Source organism: Zootoca vivipara, chromosome 1, assembly GCF_965207765.1.
Source record: "Zootoca vivipara chromosome 1, rZooViv2.hap1.1, whole genome shotgun sequence".
Taxonomy (NCBI): Eukaryota; Metazoa; Chordata; class Lepidosauria; order Squamata; family Lacertidae; genus Zootoca; species Zootoca vivipara.
The window spans coordinates 16326226-16343242 of NC_142582.1; the positions used below are offsets into that span (position 1 = coordinate 16326226).

At 42.3% G+C, this 17017-nt stretch overlaps 1 protein-coding gene across 1 annotated transcript in view; it reads right to left on the bottom strand.

Moving 5' to 3' along the window:
* COL3A1 (collagen type III alpha 1 chain) overlaps positions 1-17017 on the bottom strand; it is a 95778-nt gene that overhangs the window by 50549 nt on the left and 28212 nt on the right. The window contains exons 2-6 of the mRNA XM_035135841.3: positions 13262-13464; positions 6104-6154; positions 5591-5710; positions 4127-4186; positions 592-654 (exon numbers count right to left, since the gene is read on the bottom strand). Coding sequence (XP_034991732.3) covers positions 592-654; positions 4127-4186; positions 5591-5710; positions 6104-6154; positions 13262-13464 — 497 coding nt within the window. The remainder of the gene's footprint in view (positions 1-591; positions 655-4126; positions 4187-5590; positions 5711-6103; positions 6155-13261; positions 13465-17017) is intronic.

Sequence of the window (17017 nt, forward strand, 5' to 3'; positions counted from 1 at the left end):
TCATTTGTGGAACTGGGTGCTTCCAATCTTCCTCTCTGGAGCTGGGGATGGATAAGGGAGAGGAGAGCAGGCCAACCTGAGTCTCCTTTACATAGCACTAAAGCATGGTTTAGCTCAGCACCCACACTGCAGGGGCCCCATACAATTTCTGAGGTCTTACAAGGCCTCGGACAGCACCTCCGAGGCCTTAGAGATGCTTTCTGAGACCTCCAAACCCAGCTTCTGGTACCACCAGAAGTCAGGTTCCGAAGGTTACGAAGTCGTAATGTAATGTTGTGACATTACGCATACTGGGCACCCATAACCTGAGGCCAAGTTGGCCCCCCTGGCTTAGCTTCATGTCTGAAAGGGCTCAGTGTGAAAGATGGCGGTACAACTAGCTGGATTTTTCCTTTGGCACTTTCCTCAGAAATTTTCAGGGGTTGAAATGTCATAATTGACTTCACCCCAAAACAGTGACAGTCCGGAAGCATGCTAATTTGAAATGGTGCATCTTCTAGGTAATGGTTAGTTTGGCCCTTATTCATGAAACATGATCCTATTTATCAGTGAGAAAAGGTATTAGATTAGAGAAGCATTACTTGTACTTACAGGTGGACCGGGCTGACCAACAGGACCAGGGAGGCCAGGTGAGCCAGGAACTCCAGGTGCACCCTGCAAACAACATTGTAAAAACAATACCATCAGGCACAGTGAATTTAGAATATACCCGTGAGACTAGAGTGTAGAGGCCAAATGCAAGCTGAAAAAAAGGGCTCGTCAGTATTATTGGAAAAGATGAAGCGAAAGGCAGCATGTGCTTTAACTAGGCAATTTTGAACCCATCTCAATTAACACCTATTCCATTGGCAACAGAACTGGAGCTTTGGTGAGAAACAGCTCCATTGAGAGCAAGGGAAAATGTAGCATAATCATACAGTGAGCCCTTTGCCTATGATGAAAAACAATCTCATTGCTAGTGATTTTGTATTGCAAGTGCTAGTACTAAAATTATAGTACTGTATACTTGTGTCAGATTTTTATATAGTATTTGATGACTTTCTTGTTTGTTTATTCTGCATGTTCTCTACCTATCCATCTCCACACGCTAAACATAAAAAGTTAAGTTAGCTGATATGGAGTCACACAATTTGTATAGTGGATGCTTGATATTTAGACAAAAAGCCACATTCTGTCATCAATATCATATCCAGTTATGCTTTTATTTGTCTGCTTAAAAGGTGTTCTAAGCATTTGTAATTTTTGTGGGACAGGACAACACTCTCCCCACACATAGGTCCATAAGTCAAAGCACAAATAATATATTCCCGAGCAGTGGAAATATATCCCATGACTTACAGCACAGATAAAATATATTTCACAAAGCATGGGAATATTTATTTTTTCACCACTTAATTATAGCCCGCTCTGATAGCAGCACAGGAATCGTATTGCAAGAACTGCAACTTAGATGACATGCTCCATACAACAAGAAGTGAACGATGCGAATGGCAAAGTAATATATTCCATAATACAGCTAATGTAGCCAAGGATTTGCACCAGTTAATATATTTGGCAGCCGTAATGCTTCACTTGTAAGGCATTCTTACTCGATATTGCTGATTCGTATGCAGTAAATATTAATTTACAAATAGGGACAGTGTAAGTAAACAAAGTTGTGAAGGAAAGTGCAGTCTGATGCACAAGTCAATTGTCCCATTGCAATCATCGCAAATCAAGAGCTGAATCTGTACCAAGATTGTTTCGGGGTACTTAGCCGAGATCTTTAAAGCTAAATCTAAAATTGCCTGATTTATTCAATGGTGGTTATCTAGTCTTTTATATATTATATGTGTTTGGATTATCAATGTATTTGGATGACTTTGTATGATTTTACTGTTTTAGGTAAAGGTAAAGGGACCCCTGACCATTAGGTCCAGTCGTGACCGACTCTGGGGTTACGGCGTTCATCTCGCATTATTGGCCGAGGGAGCCGGCATACAGCTTCCGGGTCATGTGGCCAGCATGACAAAGCTGCTTCTGGCAAACCAGACCAGCGCATGGAAATGCCGTTTACCTTCCCGCTGTAGCGGTACCTATTTATCTACTTGCACTGGAATGCTTCTGAACTGCTAGGTTGGCAGGAGCTGGGAGCTTGGACCGAGCAATGGGAGCTCACCCCGTCGCGGGGATTCGAACCGCCGACCTTCTGATCAGCAAGCCCTAGGCTCTGTGGTTTAACCCACAGCGCCACCTGTGTTACTGTTTTAACTTATGCCAATAAAGTTACAAGCTAAATCTGAAAGTATTTTCAAGCTGGCACAGATACAGATTTATGTAGATGTGCTTGCTTTGTGTCTACTAAAATAACAGGGAATTCCCCCATTGTTGATGATTTCAGTTTGGATATCTCTTTGCATAGAGCCTCATGACACTTGATCATCATACGGCCAATCACCTGTGTGCTTCCTTTCTTATTGGCTGGCACTGTTTGCCTATGATGAAAAGGCTCCATTATAGCTGGCATGTAAGATTATCTTGTGATTGTTGTGCCAGACACAGCCATACCGAGTTTTTCTACATGTAGGTGATTCAATGGAGAAACAAGCTCTCTTTAGTTAAAGGGCAAAGGACTGGCTGTGCATCAACGTTCCAAGAGTTGCAAATAAAAAAAAGAACAAATTACTGCTGCACACAAAACGAAGATTTCAAATTTGGCACCGTCTAGTGATCTGTGTCTAATGAAGCTCTAGCCATATCCACATGACAAAAGTCAAACAGAAAGCTCACAAGCAATGTAGCAACCAAGGACATTAAATGGTAAGGTATTTCTTTTCCCTCTCTGGTTCAGCGCATCTCAGATGTGGAAGCCAAGCGGCAGAATGGAAATGACACAAACTGTGAGAGAAATATGGTAAACAACTGGAAATGGATGAATGGGTTAGAGGATGGATGGATGAATGAATGGATGGATGGATGAACAAACAAACTGAAAGGAAGAAAAAACCTGTGAGGAACAGAAGGTGAATGAATATAGTGATTAATGAGCATATTAATAAATGGACAAAGTAGGAAAGATGTAGGAAATAACCAGGATTATTATATCCTTTATAGACCACTTGTGCAGACAGCTTTCTCAATAATCCAGTGCATGGAATACAGCCCTTGTAACAGAATATACAGAATACCAACCTGATTGCAACAGGGCTAGTCCTGCCATGTAGTGTTGTGAGACCACCAGCATCATGAATGGTGCTGGTGGTAGATGAAGGCAGGATGCAAGTTGGACCTGATATTTTTGCAGGGAGCATCATTTGGGATCCTTGCAGGAAAATATCTTGGGCTAGCTCTGCATTTCTAAATTTGCATTGTTCTTCTAAACATGTGCTTCATTCAAGAAAGTAAGGACAGACAATTGTAGGTGGCTATTGCCTATTCAAGGGGAAATGAACTGCTTGCATAATTCACATAGAAAGAGGAAGCTACAGGAATGCCTCTTTCATGACAAAGTTTTACTGAGGAAATTTCATGTAGGTTTGATTACATCAAAATAATTCATGGACACACCCCACGCAAAAAAAAAAAGAAAACACATAAAGCATGCTGAATTAGTATTTTAAATTCCTTATGGACTGATCTGGGCAGCTATAGATAAGGGGAAAAAATGCAATAAATGCCTGCTAATGCGAAAAGAGCTATAAACATTGCTTTGATCCATTATCAGTTGAAAATTGCATTGTGGAAATAGAGAATGATACACAATGAATGGTCTGAAATGTTGTTACTGATGGGGGGAAATGACAAAAATGAATGAAAGGGAGAAAATTGTGGAGCAGGCAGTGGGGAAAAAACTTAAATGAATGTAGGGAAATAAAGGAGTAAAAGAAAAGGAAAGAAGGAAGAAGCTGAAAATGGGAGGAGAATGAAAAAGAAATAATGGTAAGGTAGAAATGTCAAGCAAAAGTCTGAATAGGTTGATCAAAACATTTTAAAGAATTGCTCAAATCCAGATCCAGAGTAATGTGACCTTCTTTAAAACTTCTTACATTCCTAAACAGTAATAGTATATGTTCAATACAATCTGTACAAAGGGGGGGGGGAACCAATAATTTCAATAAAGAGATGAGAGACAGTGTTATTGTCTTACAAGTTGGCCGTATCCTCCTCCACCAGACTTGGTATAATCGCCTTCATACTGAGGTAAGCTCTGTAATTAAAACAATAAATCGAAAAAGATGTAGCCATTACGCATACACAATTGCAATGACATACAAAACCAGCACATGTAAGCACATAATGAGGAGCTGACAGATGTCCACAGATCCACTAGCAATACTTTATGTTTGAAATGCGGAGGTGATTGGTCAGTCAAGATAGGGTTATAATTTCCTTTAGTGTAGATAATGCTATTGCTCTCAATCACACTGTCAGGGTTGACCAAAATGTAGCTTGGGAGCAAATGGAATCTGTCTCCTGAACTGCTAAAGGTCAGCCTTCCAGGAGGCTGAAGATAAAGCTCTCGTCCACTTTCACAACCCTTTTCTCCGAGCAGCGTTGCCTTCATCATCATTCTCAGTATTGCACCTTACGCTGGGAAAGAGGCAGTTTGGGAGAAGGAACGGGTGAAGAAAGAACATTGTAAGGGCCTCACATGGATCCATGAGTCCATGGAACGCACGTTCCTTTATCAGAGAGAAAGGAGATGTATGCAAACCCAAATGGGAGATATTGCGAGCTGTAGCAAGGAGAACTGACAGAAGGGGCAGGCAGGAAAAGGTAGCACCACTGTGATCAGCTGTAGAAGGTCAAGAAAGGGAGAAGTATCCACAGCAAGAAGCCACACCAAGGCTGCACAAACAAATACAAATTTGCATGAACAAACAAACGTACAACCAAAAACATAAAATCACAGTGACGGACAGCTTACTCATGCAGTTCCTTCTACGGCCAATACACAACAGCAGGCATGGAGAGATCTTTTCCGGAGCTCTGACTCCTGGCTGGAGGCATCATACAAGTTTCTGGAAGGAGGTCTACTGAACAGTTCAGCAGAGAGCGTTCAATGCAGCAAGGCTTGCTAGAGGGGGACTTGCATACACTTGTGGATTTGTGGATTCTGTTTTAATACTTCGTAACACTTCATAATAAGCATACAACACTATAGGCTCATTTAATGGAATGAATAGCTCAGTTGGGTTAGAGTGTGGTGCCGATAATGCCAGGTTCGATCCCCGTATGGGCCAGCTGCATATTGAAGGAAAGGGTAGCAGCAGAAAATAGTCAAATGGAGGAGCTCAGTGAGTTATTGTGGCAGGGACCCTGGAATATAAAAATGAAAGAAGCACAAATATCTAGAGTGGGTTCTGGGGTCCAGAGAACTGTGGTGGCAGCCTAGGGATCAATTTTCCCATCGGCTAAAAGAACTTTTTTTTGACAACATTTTATGACTTTCCAGAAACTTCCCATCTTCATTCAGAACCTTTGACAAAATGCTGTTCTCTGGAGGAACAGGGCAACATTCCTCCCATGACTATATGGCGTGCACATAGTACTGTTTCACCTAAAACAAATTCAGAGCCAAAACATAAACAGAAAGGAGAGAGTGACTTACCGATCCTGTACCGAGACCGGGGCAATTTGGGCAGACTCCAGGTTGGCCAGGACTGCCAGGTATTCCTGGCTGGCCAGGTGGACCAGGTGAACCATTTATTCCAGGAGTACCAGGTGGACCCTGAACATGAATTGAAAAAAATAACAATTGAGGCATGCACCAAGTGCTCAAGCCCTTTCTCATTAAAATACAGTGATACCTCTACTTGCGCTCACCTCTGGTTACGTATCCTTCGGGATATGTACGCGGCAAACCCAGAAGTATTTTTCCAGGTTTCACTGTGCGTGCATGCGCAGAAGCACTCTACGCACCGCATGCATGCGCAGAAGTGCTAAACTGCATGGCGCGCATGCGCAGAAGCGGCACCTCCGGTTGCAAATTCCTCGGGATGCGACCGAAGCTCTGGAACGGATCCCGTTTGCAACCGAAGGTGCCACTGTAACTCGCTTGCAGTGGTTTGGTTTTATTTTTGAAAGAGAAATAAGGACATGATTTTATAGTTATTGAACTTACAGGATCTCCCCTGGGGCCTACAGGACCACTTGGAACGTTCATATCAGGGCCCTAGAGGAAGAAAAAGAAATCAAGGTGAGCAATAAAAGTCAGTACAAACAAAAAGAAAATAGGTGATCAGAAACTGACCAGAGTTTCAAACGTGACTGGGACTATACATCCACATTGGCACTTTTCAAAAATGCTTTTATATTGTCAACTGCCCTGTGATCCTTGGATGAAGAGCAGTACAGTGGTACCTCGGCATGGCTTCCGATTGGCTGCAGGTAGCTTCTGCAGCCAATCGGAAGCTGTGGCAGCCACATCAGACGGGTTTGTGGCGTACAAACAAAATAACATCCAGAAGGCCACACTGTTGAAAAGAAATGCATTCTTTTTATGAATGCAAAAACATCAGAACAGGAGTTGCTGAGCTAGCTACTACCGTGTTTCTCCTAAAATAAGACGGTCCTCAAAAATAAGCCATGTCAGGCTTTTCATTAATAGAATAAATATAAGACATCCCCCGAAAATAAGCCGGGGGGGAGCAGGTCTGGCAAGGAAAGGAAGGCTGCAGGTGAAGCCCGGGATCTGCGTGGGCGACTGGGGGCGAGCGCCCTGAGCGCTGCGGCGGTGGCGAAGAGGCGCCTGATCAGCCCGCTTCTCAGCTGATCGGGGAGCGCAGCGCAGTGCGAAGAGCGTGCTGAGAGGCAGCTGCGGCTGCAGGTGAAGCCCGGGATCTGCGTGGGTGACTGGGGACGAGCGCCCTGAGCGCTGCGGCAGTAGCGAAGAGGCGCCCGATCAGCCCGCTTCTCAGCTGATCGGGGAGCGCAGCGCAGCGCAGCGCGAAGAGTCTGCTGAGAGGCAGCTGCGGCTGCAGGTGAAGCCCGGGATCTGCGTGGGCGACTGGGGGCGAGCACCCTGAGCGCTGCGGCGGTGGCGAAGAGGCGCCCGATCAGCTGAGAAGCGGGCCGCAGCTGCCTCTCACCAGGCTCTTGCCGCGGCGGAATCGGGCATCCCAAGGAGCAAACTCCCGAGCTGGAAGGAGCAGCCGGGGGAGTTGGTCCACTTTCCCCGCTCCGTTTGTCTTTTGGTGGCGCGCGCGCACCCTTTTCCTCCCTCCTCGCCGTCTTCCGTCTTAGCCCTGCACCCGGTCCGCCTCTCGCCCATGCATACTCTCGCCTACTCATCCCTTGCACACACACACACCTGGCGGGAGCAGTCACCAGTCACCAGACTGGTCCCGGGCCGAAAGGGGGCCGGCTATAGGCAGGCAAGGGCAGATTTGCACACTGGCGTTTGAATGGAGGAATTGGTCCTCTGAGCCAAAACAAGTCCCAACAGCCCCTCCGCCGGCTCAGGAATGCGCGCCGTGTGGATGCCATTCCCTGGGGAGAGACAGGCGCTCGCCCGGGGGCGGGGAGGACGGCGGCAAAAGGGAGCGAGGGACCCCAAAGCCAAGAGGGTCCGGAGGGATCGGCCCACAAGATCCCTTGGGGAACACTGGGAGGGCACGTGTGCTTCCTCCTTGCTCGGCCGGTGGCGCGGTTGCCAGCTCCCGCTCGAAAAAATAAGACATCCCCCGTGGTGTGTTTTTTGGGAGGAAAAATAAATATAAGACGTGTCTTATTTTAGGAGAAACACGGTAGAACAAGCATCCCCAAACTGCAGCCCTCCAGATGTTTTGGCTTACAACTCCCATGATCCCTAGCTAACAGGACCAGTGGTCAGGGATGATGGGAATTGTAGTCCAAAACATCTGGAGGGCTGAAGTTTGGGGATGCCTGTACTAGAAGGAAACGATCAACCATTGCAGGCCCTGAGATTGGCAGACAAGACACTGTTGATGGTTCTACCTCTGCTGCCTGGCTGATACCAACCCATGACAGGGCCTTTTCAGTAGTGGCTCCCCATTTGTGGAATTCCCTCTCTGGTGAGGTGCATCTGTTTCCCTCATTATTAACTTTCAAGAAGTATGTAAAAGCTTTCACGTTCACCTAGGTGCTTGATAGCTGAAATATACTGCTCCTGTCAATCTGAACTCTTTTAGCTGTGATGATTTTAAAGATGTTCCTAATGTTTTGGGTACTCTTAACATTTGAAATTTTTTATTTTATTTGTAATTGCGTTGTTTTGTTGACTTCTTTGAAGCCCAGGGCTCCTTTGGGAAGAAAGGGCACAACAGAAATTTAATAGACATAAAGAATAATGTTCTCTTTTCCTTTTCCTCTTTTTCCTGGTAGTCCTCACCTTTTCCCTTCCCTCTTCCCTCAGTGCACAATGTCTCTGTTTGAACAGCTAGGCTGGTGTTTTGAGGGCAATAAAATTCAGAGAAAAGGCTATTGTTAAGCTTTCCAAGTACAACTCCAATAAAATCCATGAAAATGAGCACTTCTTTCATATGGTCTCTAGATGAGATAAATTACAACCCGTGTATTACAACCCATGTCACCCTGTTTATCAAAGAGAGCTGCTTAGTTTTCAAGGGAAGACAATAAATTGCCCAAATGTTTTCAAGCAATACGAGGGGACACTACATATTTTTAGTTATAAACTCATTTAGTTTTTGACTGAGGGTGATGGGATGTCAACATACAATTTAGCATTTAGCTAAAGAGTGCTGATTATTTAGACCTGTGTTCAGTAGAAATGCTTCTCTTTTGTTCTCTGAGAAGGAGAATGATCTACACCCCTGGAATTAACTGCAGATCACAACACAGCTTTCCTTTGGAATTTACACTTTTCCACACTCAGTGGTGCCGTTATTGGCTCGAAAAAGCGCTGATAAATATTGCTTAAAACAACACTTTTACAAGATAAAGCATGCTTGGAAATGCATATTTTGAAGGAAAAAAAGCAAGTTCAAAAATATGTATTTAAATGCTATTTTCATGCAGGGTTTTTTTTTAATTTCAGCTTAATGCAGAAATTAGATATCCACAGTACTCCAGAAATGTGTTTTTTTCTTCCCATGAGATTTGTGTGGTTATCACTGCATCAGGGCATTGTGGGAATTTAAAAGATCCTAGGTGTGTAGCACTCACTGAATGTGCTAAACCACTTGCTCCCATCAGGGCAACTGAAGGAATAGCTCAGTCAGTAGAGCATGAACCCTCTTAATCTCAGGGTCGTGGGTTCAAGCCCAACATTGGGCAAAAAGGTTTCTGCATTGCAGAGGGTTGTACTAGACAGCTTTTGTGGTCCCTTCCAACTCTATAATTCTATGAAAACTTCTATGACAGGAGTGGGCCCAACAGTTGGTCTCTCAAACTTTGAGCCAGGTCAGTGTACAGTCATATTGTACAATCATCATATGGGGAAGGTAGGGCCTATTGATGAAACCACTATGGAAAGGTTAACATTCTTGCGGGTAATTTTAGGATGAAAAATAATGATTCAGCATTGGTTATGATTGATTGGGCCAAAGATTTGGGCCATAATGTTATGATGTCAGATTGGGAAAAGCTGTGGAAGAAGGGTATGAAATTCATGGCGTGTACTGCGCTGAAAGAGAATTTAATGAAACCCACACAGGAAAAATGGACAGTGTTAAATCTTGTTTGATGCTTATCTCAGAAGCTGCGACGAAAGATAAAAGAGAGAGGAAAACATCTAGAAGGATTATTGAAAAGATTCGGACTATGATGGATAACAGCAAGATTTTGACAATAGGATTAGGATGGCAATGTTAACAGCTGCTTAAAATCCCAGGACTTTGGAGCATGGGGAGTCGAAAAAAAAATTGTTTTAAGGATTTGGCATAATATTTGGTTTAATTGATATGTATATGTATAATTGGATATAATTGAAATAATTGAATTGTTTTTTTTTAATTGGAAAACTTAATAAAAAGTATTTGACAAAAAAAAAGAAAGAGAATTTAATGAAAATGATGTATAGATGGTATTTGACCCCAGTAAAATTAGCGAAAATGTATCATAAAGGTGATAACAAATGCTGGAAATGTAAAGAGGAAGTAGGCTCATTCTATCATATGTGGTGGACATGCCCCAAGATAAAAGGCTTCTGGGAAATGATTTACAATGAAATGAAAAAGATATATAAAAATACATTTTTGAAAAAACCAGAGGCCTTTTTACTTGGAATAGTGGGGGAAGAAATCCCCCAAAAAGATGTTAACTTGTTTATGTACGCCACCACAGCTGTGAGGATTTTAATCGCGAAATATTGGAAAAAAGAGGAACTGCCCTCTCTACAGGAATGGCAAATGAAAATGCTGGACTTTATAGAACTGGCAGAATTGACAGGAAGACTCCGAGATCAAGCAGATGAGAGAATGGAGGAAGATTGGAGAAAATTCAAATTATATTTAGGGAATTATTTTTGAGAATTGAAAGTTTGAACATCTAGGGAAACACAGAAGTTAAGGCATTAGGGAGAAAAGATGAGATTATAAAGTAGGAAAATTGAGATACAAAGAAAAGGATGAGATTAAGATGATTTAAGAAAAATACAGGACGATGAAAATTAAAAGTAATGAAATAGAAACTGTTACAGATGAATTTAAAATGAAAATCAGATAGAGGGGAGTTGGGGAAGCAAAAGGGACAATGATCTAAAAAGATGACACAAGATGATGTATGTGTTTATTGTTTGTATTGTTGTTGGGTTTTTTTTTTGGTTTTTTGATGCTTTCGATGTTTTGTTGTGCTAATTTGTTATGTTTTCATGTTATAAAAAATTTCAATAAAAATATTTAAAAAGAAAAAAAGAAAAATAATGATTCAGGTAAGGGAATAGTAACAGAGAACTTTAACACTTATCCAGTTACTTTTAGTTCAGTGAGAGACAGCAGTTTAAATCTATGCCAACAACTTTCATCTAAGGAATATTCTATATACTAGAGGTGGGAAATCTGTGACCTAAGAGGTACATGTGTCCCTCTGCCTAATTTCATTTGGCTATTGGGAGCCCAGAAGGAAAGAAGAAGACCAGGAACAGTCAAAAATGGGGAAAGGAAGTAGAATTGGATGGAACAATGGAAGCAAGGAAGAGGAAAAGTTCAATGCAAGCGATCGGCTCAGATCTGAGTCATAAAATCATAGAATTGTAGAGTTGGGAAGGACCATAAAATTCATCTAGTCCAATCCCTTGCCATGCAAAAGACTTTTTGCCCAGGCTTGAACCCTGAAAATAAGTCTCATGTTTTAATCTAAATCGGATGCCTTTAATCTCTGAGTTTAGCTATCTGTGCCTATCTGACGAATTATTCCCTGAGAGAACATGGCCTTTGGCAAAGAAACGTTTCCTCACCTCAGCTATATACAGTCCAATTTACTAGAAGGAAGCCCCAGTGGGGCTTCAGTGGGGTTTAGTCCTAATTGTATGCACACACCCTATAAAAGGTTGTGTCTCTAAGCATTTGGTTTTTATTTCATTAGTAGCACCAAATCCCTCAAGTGTCCTTTCAATATTTGAGGGGTAGGGGAGGAACAACACAAAGAATCCCAGCAGTTAATAAACAAAACTCATAATGCAGATTACTCCATTTTATGGAAGTTTCCATCTTGATTCCAGATCTGGGTTTTGAGCATTTTAGCTAGTGGAAATCCAGTGCTGAACATGAGCTTTGTTCCAAGCATCTACACACCATGAGAAATTTCCAGCTGCAATTTATACTTGGCAATGCAAATTGTGCAGAAAGTGAATGTTCTCTTGGGACAGAGTTTAGTGTTCTTTGGATGCAAGCTTTTTGGCCTAAGTAGATATTCCTGATACTTGCCAGGCTTTGTTTGTATTCAAGTGAATAACAAGCCCTGCCCGGTTTTTATATGCTCAACAGTTTACAGCATCTCTCCGTTTCTAGTGAGAACAGATTTTGTCGGGAGATTGCTGAGAGACTTCCTTGTTGGTGTTTGGACTGGAACGTGTTGCAAAAACAATATTTATCCATATATCCAGGCAGTTCAAATTCTAACTCTTTTATCAGCCTAGGAAGTGCAGAGGTCCTGGTTCACTGTGAAAAGGGAAGGAATCAACGTTTCTGGACCTCCATGAAATAGCCCTCTTGAGAATGGGGAAATAGCTGTATTTAGATGATGCTCCTAATAAGTTGGCCCTCTTTGGTGCTTGATCTCAATTAATACTTGAAGGAAGGTTCTGAATATATCACACAGAGCAATTTGAGTATGCGCTGATCAACAGCCATAGCAATAGTTAAGCCTAAGAAAATAGAATTGAGCCCAACATAACCCCTTTGAAGCCAATGGTCACTGGTAGCTGTTTTTCTCTCTGACATCTGATGGGAGGGCGTTCTACAGGGTGGGCGCCACCACCGAGAAGGCCCTCTGCCTGGTTCCCTGCAACTTGGCGGTTCCCTCCCATCAGATGTCAAAGAGAAAAACAGCTCCCAGATTTTTAGAAGACATCTGAAGGCAGCCCTGTTTAGGGAGGCTTTTAATGTTTAATCGATTATTTTATTTCATTTTTCTGTTGGAAGCCGCCCAGAGTGGCTGGGGAAACCCAGCCAGATGGGCAGGGTATAAATAATAAATTGTTGTTGTTGTTGTTGTTGTTGTTGTTGTTGTTGTTGTTGTTACACGGACACAAGAATTACCACAGTGCAATAGAACTTTCCCTCTTCTCCCCCCACCATGACATCCTTAAATCTCTTCCATAGGGTTGGGGGCAAATCCAGAACTGTTGTGGGAGGCTGGGAGAAGAGGGGGAGAACATTCCATTCTGCAAGCAGAAATCCTGTGCTCATGGAACATTTCCCTTAGCACTATGTTGAATCTGATTCAATAGGATTAACAGTGCAATCCTATTCATGTCTTAGGGAAGTCCTGCTGAATTCAGTGGGAATTACTCCCATGGAAGCATGTACAGTGGTACCTCTACTTACGAATTTAATGCCTTCCGAAGGCACATTTGTAAGTCGAAAAAATTTGTAAGTCGAATCCCATAGGAATGCATTGGGAGAAAAAATTCGTAAGTAGAAGCAACCCTATCTAAAAATTCGTAAGTAGAAAAAATCCTATCTAAACCACATCCAAGATGGCGGGCGGAGCTCCATTCGTAAGTAGAAACATTCGTAAGTAGAGTTATTCGTAAGTAGAGGTACCACTGTATAGGTTTGCAGCCCAAACCATTTTAAATTTAGGCATCAAGGCTTAGCTGAGGCTGGATTCAGGGTGGTAGGTTTATGCAAGGTCTTACAGGTGGTGTCGTTGGTGAAGGGCACTTTGGGCAGCAATCTCCAAAGGGAATCTCCGGATTCTCGCAGTCCAATTCCATATCGTCGCAGATGATGTCATCGCACAGAACAGCTCCTGAGTCACACACACAGATTTGGCATGGTTCCGGTTTCCAGACATCCCTGTCAGCATACACTTGGCCAAGGTGGGTACATGCTCCTATGACTGGGGGGGGGGAATGTGGAGGAGAGAAATAATAAACATGAGGTGTTGGGTGCACATCAGTAAAACACAAATGAAAGAAATAGCAAACGGCTTTGGCAGATTATAGCTATTTGATCATTGATAGAGTTTAAAATGACAGTTGTAGTTCCATGATCTAGCATTTGAGATCAACCTGAGATCAAGAGAGGAAACACCACGGGATTCTGTGTTTTGTCTAGGGTATTTTCCCACACAGAGAGAATGGCGAACAAAGAATTCAACACTACACGCTAAGAGACAAATGCAAAAGGTTTGACAACAAGCAACTAGGAAGGGTGACTGATGGACACCTACAATTCTTTTTTTTAAAAAACCAGATTAAAAAACAAACAAACTAGATTCCGTTGTGCAAGCACGTACAAATTATGGGGGGGGGGGAGACTAACATTGCTGGACATAAAGTTCTACATAAAGTGCAATGTTTTCGATAATTTCTGCTTATAATAGCGTGAAATCGTAAGCTGGATGTCAGAACCAGGCAGCCTTGAGCAGTCTCTAGTGTTGCTCCAGGGCATTGTGGGAAATCAAAATGGCAGCTCATAACTGCTGCCCAGTTCAACTCATGACTGGGGTTCAGGGCCAATGATTTAGAAGGGGTCATACTCAAGGGCTACGTCAAACCAGAAGCTGGTTGTGACTGCAGACTATGTTCCTCTGTATGTATGTACCATTGTAGCGTGGTAGTAGTGGCATGACAAGCAATCTTTTGAAATAAAAGATTATCAGTGGAATTTGCTGACATTTTTTTCTAGTTTGTTCAATGTCAACAGCAACCTCTCTTGCTAATATCTCAAAGCAATAAGTGTCATTAATTGTTTTAGAGGGGGGAGGGAATACCGCTTCTCTAAATATGAGAATAATGCAATATAATAATAATAATAATAATAATAATAATAATAATAATAATAATAATAATAATAGTTTATTTATATCCCGCCCATCTGGCGGGTTTCCCCAGCCACTCTGGGTGGCTCCCAACAGAATATTAAAAACACTGATTTATGCATATTTTAAATCTTAGCTCAATTACATGAAAATACAATGCATAAATTGTTAATGCCAACACAAAAAGATACAGGTAGGTAGCCGTGTTGGTCTGACGCAGTCAAAATAAAAATAAAAAAACCCTTCCAGTAGCACCTTAGAGACCAACTAAGTTTGTCATAGGTATGAGCTTTCGTGTGCATGCACACTTCTTCAGATACACTGAAACAGAAGTCACCAGACCCTTATGTATAGTCAGAGGGTGGGGTGGTGGGGTGATAGGAATGGGTGATGGGCTGATAGGAGTGGTAAACCTGTTGATGACTGTTAACGACTGTTAATGACTGCAATTGGTCTTGCAGGAAAAAGCAAGGGCTGAGGTGCTAAAGAAAGCTTGATCATGTATAATGAGTTTGGTTATCATTTGCCCTGGTGGGAAATGATGTGCATCTTCGTGTTACATATTTCAGAAGATTTAACTTTACAAACAAAAACAGAAGATTGTAGTGAAGAAAGAATATAATGAATGATACATAGTTACGTACAATACTTCCCAGCAACATTTCACTCGTGAACATAAAGACAATATCATATATTTAATTTTGCTACTGGGACCAGTTTATAGACATTGGCCTATAAAGCTCTATACAGCCTAGGACCTAAGTGTCTGAACAACCACTTTCCTTACCACCAACCAACCTGTGCCTTAAGATGTGTGCCAGTTCTGCTCAAGGAGGAGGGATTTGTGTTGGCACAGAATCCATAGCAGTCCAGACTCCAATGTTGTTATTTACTCTCACAACATAGGAGTACAGTCCACAAATAATAACATACTGGAGATCCCGAGTCACAAGGTGATTAGACTGGCCTTGACCAGGACCAGGGCCTTCTCAGTACTAGCTCCGACCTGGTGGAACGCTCTCTCTCAGGAGACTAGGGTCCAGCGGGAGTTGTCTTCTTTTCGTAGGGCCTGCAAGACGGAGCTGTTCTGCTTGGCCTTTGGACTGACTCAGTATGACCCCGGTGTTCCCCTCCCCTAAGGCTTTATCCTACAGATATTTAAATGAGGTTGCACTTGTAGATTCCTAATTTTAAAATTGAATTTTAACATTGTATTTAATATGCATTTTAATTGAATTATTTCTTTTATGCTTGCTTTGATATTCTTGTTGTTAGCTGCCCTGAGCCCGGTCTTGACTGGGAAGGGCGGGGTATAAATAAAATTATTATTATTATTATTATTATTAAAAATAGTTCCCCTCCCTCACGCATCTTTGGCCTCTGCACCTCCATCAATCTTTCTCATGTTATGTCTGATCCAGTCATGTGCTCACTTCATTGGTACTTGGCCAGCTTTGGCCAGACATGACGCTCTACATTTGCCAGGTGGCTCGATCCATCGGCCAAGTTGTGCATGTACAAAAGGCCACTGCCACCCAACTTTTAAGGAACTTGCTCATATAGTATAAACTTGGGAATCAGAGGGATGAGGAAATAGTATAACTCTCTATTTGTTTCCATGCCCAAAATAGAGTCTAGAATCTCAGAACCGTTTTGTCAGTCACAGGATATTTGGGTAGCTATGGTGCTTCAGACGGGATTCCTAAGGATGCTAAAGATTTGCTTCCCTGTCACCTTAATTTACTGGCACGTGGTAAGGATTCTGTCATAATTATCTTTTAAGTGACAGTTTCAGGATATCGTTTTCCTCCAGGTAGCTGCTGCTGGGGAAATGTAGCAATGATTAGATGGTTAATCTGCTGAACAGATGTTCTTGTATCAAAAATACAGAAGTGAGATCTGCAACAAATGTTGCAGTTGGAGTGCTGCTGTTCATCTGTTGCCATTCCACTCCAGAATTCAATTTTTGCCCCTCAATAGCCAGCATTCTGTCGCCAGTCTCCATTGAACTGTTTTGGGGAGGAGCAAAAATAGAGGGGGAAATTTGAATATATATACGGAAATCTGGTCAAACATGAATTCGGGCTCATATGCATACATGGATGAAGGTTCCAACATTATCATTATTATTTTTTCTTATTTGTACTGTTATGACCCCAGCAATCATATGCAAATCTGGAAAAACCTTGGCTATAGCCCTTGAATCCAAGCATCCCCCAGCGAATTTTCCCATGCATAACAGCAGTCATAAAAGGCAGAAATGAAAGAAACAAGCCAAATGTGACTGTTCAGAAATAAAATGTATTGAGTCCTGAAACAAGAGGGGGGAAAGGAGTATCAAAGCTTGCTGAAGAATTATATTCATTAAGCAAAATCCTTTCTTTAAGCCTGATTAATATAAAAAGATTACTTGAAATCTATGTGCCGTGTTTTGTTTATAATCTTAGTAGCATTAAACAAAAGGTCGTATATCCTTCCCGTCACAACGCATCTTGTGGCCTTTCAAACTATCCACACCCTTTTAGGACGATTCCTGCGGCGAACAAGAGGCCTTCCTTCCTGTCAAAGTTCCCAGGACAGTTCAAGACTCAGTGTCACCCGGTAGACAGAACAATGGACAAATTGGAGC